General features: G+C 40.4%; 1 protein-coding gene across 1 annotated transcript in view; it reads right to left on the reverse strand.

Moving 5' to 3' along the window:
* The window catches only part of ADRA1A (adrenoceptor alpha 1A), a 27,621-nt gene extending 23,381 nt beyond the window's left edge, over positions 1-4,240 (reverse strand). Inside the window, exon 1 of the mRNA XM_019556555.1 lies at positions 2,549-4,240. Coding sequence (XP_019412100.1) covers positions 2,549-3,431 — 883 coding nt within the window. The 5' untranslated portion in view covers positions 3,432-4,240. The remainder of the gene's footprint in view (positions 1-2,548) is intronic.
* Positions 4,241-5,585: the final 1,345 nt, after the last annotated feature.

The raw sequence follows: 5,585 nt of genomic DNA on the forward strand, positions 1-5,585 counted from the left end.
CACCGCTGCAATCCGGCTGGAGAAAGGAACTGAGCCAGATCGCTCAGTTTCCCTCCTCAGCCCTACAATCAGATGGGAAAGGCAACTCAGGCCAGCTGGGCTGAATTTCCAACCCCAGCATGACCATCGTGCTGGGGAAATGAACTCAGCCCAGCTGAACTTCAGCCCAGTTGAAACAAACTCAGTCCAACAGCTGGGCTGAATTCATTTCCCCAGCACAATGGTTGCACTGGGGTTGGGAACTCAGCCCAGCTGGGCTGACTGCTCATCCCCCTCCCGATCTAGCACTGGGGAGGGGAACTGAGCAATCAGGTTCAGTTCCCTTCCCCAGTCCCAGGTGGCAGCACCAGCTTCCCACCATCATCTGGCAGGCAGATCAGGGGTCCTCAGCCCCAGGAAGACTGACACAGCCCCAGCAGCCCTCCTGGGGTTGGCCCCCAATCTGCCTGCCAGATGAGAGAGGCTGTATCGAGATTCCCCATTGTAGCAAATGGGTGAAACATCAAAACAGCATCAAAACAGTCTTACTGTTTCAATGAAGCCAAATAGAAGAGCTGTTTCGACTCGAAACGAAATTCAAAACAAAATGCTGCTCCGTCGAAACCTCAAAACTCTAATTGAAACAGAACAGTGCCATTTCACACAGCCCTAATGAGAGCACTCCTTCCCCCTCCCGCTCTTTACTTTAGTTTCTGTTTCCCTGCAGGCAAGCCCAGCTTGAGCTTCGAAACTCAAAACTTTTCAAAATTTTCAAAATGTTTCAACTTGCCTTGTTGCATTTCGATGCTGTTTCAAAGTTCTCTGTTTCGTTTCAATTTTGCTGTTTTAAGTTCAGAACGAGTTGAAACAGCATCAAAACAAACTGCCGAAAAATTTTGCACAGCCCTAATTTTCAATGCTTTATTGCGCACTAATAGAAGAATACTCTGCAAAGGCTGGAGAACAGCATTTTGCAAGTTTGTTTCAGGTTTTTTGTTTTGGTTTGTTTGGTTTTGTTTTAATTAATTGCAGTTTGCAATCACCCAGTAAGAACTAGTCATGGTAAATCAGTTGGATTCTTCACAGTAAGTACCACACCTCAAAATTCTTGTTTAACCCTTTTGAGGCAAAAATTGGGCTACCCAGAAAATTTTAGCTTGTTGATGATGGTTATGATGATTGAGCTGGTTTGGACAGGAACTAGTTTAATAGCTAGAACTCGAAAACTTTTATCCACTTTTCATTTAAATGTTTGTTACATATCACCAGACAGGGAAAGAAAACCACTGTAGTATACTAGTCAGTAATTTATAGAGTATTCAGGATTTTATTTTTCTGGAGGGCAATTCATTGCTATTAAATAATGATTTTCTCTAAATTAAATTTCAATGATTGACGTATTGAACTTACAATTTTAGAAGTTAGTAACCAAAAAAAAAAAATCAATTCATACATGCCCACTTTGCTCTTGGATCCTAAAGACTAGAATAAACATAACCATGACCATAATCTTCCAGGATTTAAGTGGTTTGCTCTTTTTTCCTTTCGCTATAGTAATATGTTAGACTCTTGTGCTGCTTTATGAGGTCTCTTAAATTAAAGTTCATTTCTTAAAAGTTATACCATAACATTTTGGAACCATTTGTCATTTTAGCTTTTGCAAATAGCAAACAATTAGTAACACTTTGGTTTTTAAAAAAAAAACCGTACTCACTCCTTAGTTTTTTAAAAAAAGGTCACATTTGACAACAAAATAAAGAAAAGATAAAATAAAATAGTACTTTTATGGTGGTTTAAGTTACATGCCATTCACGTCAATGGCAGCCTTTCTATTTATGGCTGTGGGGTTTTTATTAAGCCCTTTCAAAAGCTCAGCTCCTATTTACAAAATTTACAGAAACAAAATAAGGGCCCAGATATCCATTAGGTCTCAATACACTGGATGCACATGCAATATTCAGCTTTTGAAAAGTGGCATAATAGAAGCTGCTGCCTGGTGACAATATCGGAAAAACTGTACCCAATATGAGTGCTGAGCAAGTAAAAATGTAAAGCTTTTAGCTCCTCTGAGAATCTAGTCTTGAAATAAACTGAGTTTGACTATCTGGGCTATAAACACATATGCAGACACAACTACACCTGTCTGTCTAGAGTTGGGCCTGCCCTGAGGACAAGATTTCTATCTAACAAAGGATTTCAACATTTGACTTTGCTTTCAATCAATGTGAACCTTGACAGTTTGGGGATTATTTGCTAATGAAAATGGGGGGAAACAAATCATTTATATACAAAATTTTACAAGGCCAAAATGGAGTGAAACACATTGTATTACACCCCCCAATATACATTTTTTTTTAACTGTAATAAACCTTTTATTCTGACATCAGAATTTCACAATTGTTTTTTTGACCACTTGTGGACAGAAGTTTGGTGAAACAAATACGATTTTGTGAAGGGTTTGGATTTTCATAAAACTGCCATTTCTAGCTGCAAGTAATGGTAAGAACACAAATATCTCCCTACCTTTGGAGAAATTGTTATAAAAAGCAGGAGCTTTTGCTTCACTTACCAATAGGCATGACTAGAAAGAAAGGAAGCCAGCACAGTATGAAGCATCCCACCACTATTCCCAGCGTCTTGGCCGCTTTCTTTTCCCTGGAGAACTTAAGGAGGCGCACAGAGAAGTGGTGTTTCATCTTGGAACAGGATGGGGTCCCACTCACTTCCCGGGTGTTTCTGCGATGTATTCGGAGAGTCACTTCTTCAGAATGAGACTTCTCAGTCTTCAAGCCAGAAGTCAGGCCTTTGCTTTCCCTTTTGGCCACCACATATACTCGGCAATACATCACCAAGATGATGGTCAGTGGGAGGTAGAAGGAGCCAAGAGCAGAGAACAGCACATAGCCAGGCTCTTCAGTGATTTGACAGATGGTCTCATCTTCTGGAGCTGGTTGCTTCCAGCCAAAGAGAGGTCCAATGGATATCACGACAGACAACGCCCAAATACACAACAAAGCCATGAGTCCCCTCTTTTCTGTCATTATACTTGGGTATCTCAGTGGGTAACTCACGCCAACATACCTGTCTATAGAGATGATACACAGACTCATGATGGAAGCAGTGCAGCATAAGACATCAACAGCTGCCCAGATGTTGCAAAAGATCCTCCCAAAAACCCAGTAACCCAAAATCTCAAAGGTAGCTGAAAAGGGCAGGACAGTGGAAGTCAAGAGAAGGTCAGCCACAGCTAGGTTAATTATATAGTAATGAGTTACACTCTGAAGGTGTCTATGACAGGCTACTGATAATATAACTAGAATATTACCCAAGACACCAAAAATAATCAGCCCTCCCAAAATAACCCCTAATAATATCGCTTTAGAAATGTTCACTGTGCCCACAGCATGGGTGCAATTTGAACAGTTAGAGGAGTTTCCAGGGAGGAAAACCATTGTTGCTCACTGATAATGTTCATCTGACTCCTATGTGCCTTATCTATCTCCTTTCAGGTGCTAGAAGTGCCAAGATCAGTTTTTTCTGAAGATTTTGCAGGCAGTATTTGCCAACTCTTTTAGGAAACCCATTTATATTAATGTAGAAACAGAAATGGAACACAGAAACATTAGAAAACTTGCATTTTTCTCTAAGTTTCTACTGTTCTCTGCATTTCTGGCAGCTAGTTAGCAACAGAGCAACTGTTCTGAAGACTTTCTGAGACTGGCTTCCTTTGCATTCTTCCTGGGATGCAAAAATCTCCACTGTGCAGGGTATAGTGGGGGCATAGATGATGGCATTTCTCCTATTTTGGGGATAATTCTAAGAGAAGTAATTGAGTTGTAGTGCTAAAATCATTCCTGCTTTATGGAGAAAGGTTCAGTTTGCTGGAGTGATGGGATAATGAAAAAGATCCAAGTATCTTAATTTAGATTTCTCCCCAAAGATAGTGATGCTTTTAACTGCTGTGCTCTGTGTCCAAATTCTGTTTCACACTTGGCTTTGCAGAAAGCTTGACAAAAGACGGCAATGATGCTCCATCAACTCAGTTATGCTCCTCTAACTAAAGGATGCTAAATCTACTGTAGGCTTCAGGGTCTCGATGTACTGATCAAAGTCTTTGCATTCGTCGGAAAAGTTCAGCTCTACACACCTGGTCTCCTGGGTTAAGGATCCAGATTTATAAACACCAACTTGTTGCAGGCTCAGAAGGGGAGAGTAAGGTTTCCCTTTCCAGAGTCTTTGATGCCGTGCTCTTCCCCGACATGATGCCTATAGGAGGCAAAGAGACATGGAAAATGTGACTCTCAGAACCTGGAGTAATATTTTCCTAGGTCGGAGCATTTTTCAGAGCCTGAAAATCTATTTTTATGCTGCTTCCCCATCCCATTCCCTTCCAGCCTGTAGAAACCACTACTGGTTGATGTTGCTCCAGAAAACAAACAACAAATGCACATTTTGTTACTTAATCAGCATCCCTGACCTCTCCCCAAATGAAGAGAGACACTATTACAAGTTGAGTGGAAGCTTGTTTCCCACTGGCCTTGGGCTAAATCAAATCAAACCTGATTGTTAATTTTCTTACACAGACCCTGGGATAAAAATCAGGACTGCAACCTGACTGTGAACAAAATCTGCAAGTCAAGAATCCTCTCGCTGTAATATAAGTGACAACCTCAGAGGTCCAACAACTTCTCACTAGGCTGGACAAACAGCACATCTTAGAAAGCTATCCAGATATAAGCCATTTTTACCTGCTGCAGAAAAATATGTTTTTACTAAACGGCATAAAATTTCAGAATATCTGGCAGCCAAACTCAGTGTCCTCTGACTAAATATGGAAAAGGTATATCTCATGGAAATGTAAGTTAAAGCTAGGTATTAGAAGCAAAAAAAAGCCATGAAATAAAGCTACAAGGGCCTGCTGATTATGTCTTATAAAAACAAAGTCCAAATGTCCTATCTGAGGCCACTACTCAGACATTTGAAAAGCCACAACTAACAACAAATATCTGAGCTCCCAAATAAGATGGCTTTCAGTTCATTCTTATTAACAAAAAAAAAAATCCACTCTCTTAATAGATTATGGAAGGAAAAAATAGTCCACTGCCACAAATCACCATATATCTGTATAATTTTAATTACCATCCCTGTATAAAAGTAAAATTCTCATTTTAAAACCTGTTGATACCCAAATTAATATGCAGGGAAGATGAACAGGTGAAAAGGTGTCCTTTCCTTTAAAGGAACTTGCCTTCCTTCCAGTGCCAGGAAATTAGAGCTTCACATTTTGTTTTTCCACAGGAGAGAACAAGACCAAGGAAAAGGCAGGTTTTAATGAGCACATCAAATAAAAATTCAGCCCCCATCTGCAGATTATTGAAATTATGGTTGTTATTATTGTAAAGCAGAGGGTGGAACGGGAACTTAAATGATCCAACTTCATTTCTAAGTGCATGAAACAAAACTTCTCAGCGAGTCAGGGAAAAGGTGATGCAGGAAAAAAGGTGAGGGAGGTGGGAAGTACAGGGAGTATGGGATATTCAAAACCAATACACACCTCACAACCAACCTGCTGGGAAAGTCAGAACCAGAGTGAGACCCTATTCCGC

The sequence above is a fragment of the Crocodylus porosus genome, unplaced genomic scaffold, assembly GCF_001723895.1.
Source record: "Crocodylus porosus isolate Cpor-Errol unplaced genomic scaffold, CroPor_comp1, whole genome shotgun sequence".
Lineage (NCBI taxonomy): Eukaryota > Metazoa > Chordata > Crocodylia > Crocodylidae > Crocodylus > Crocodylus porosus.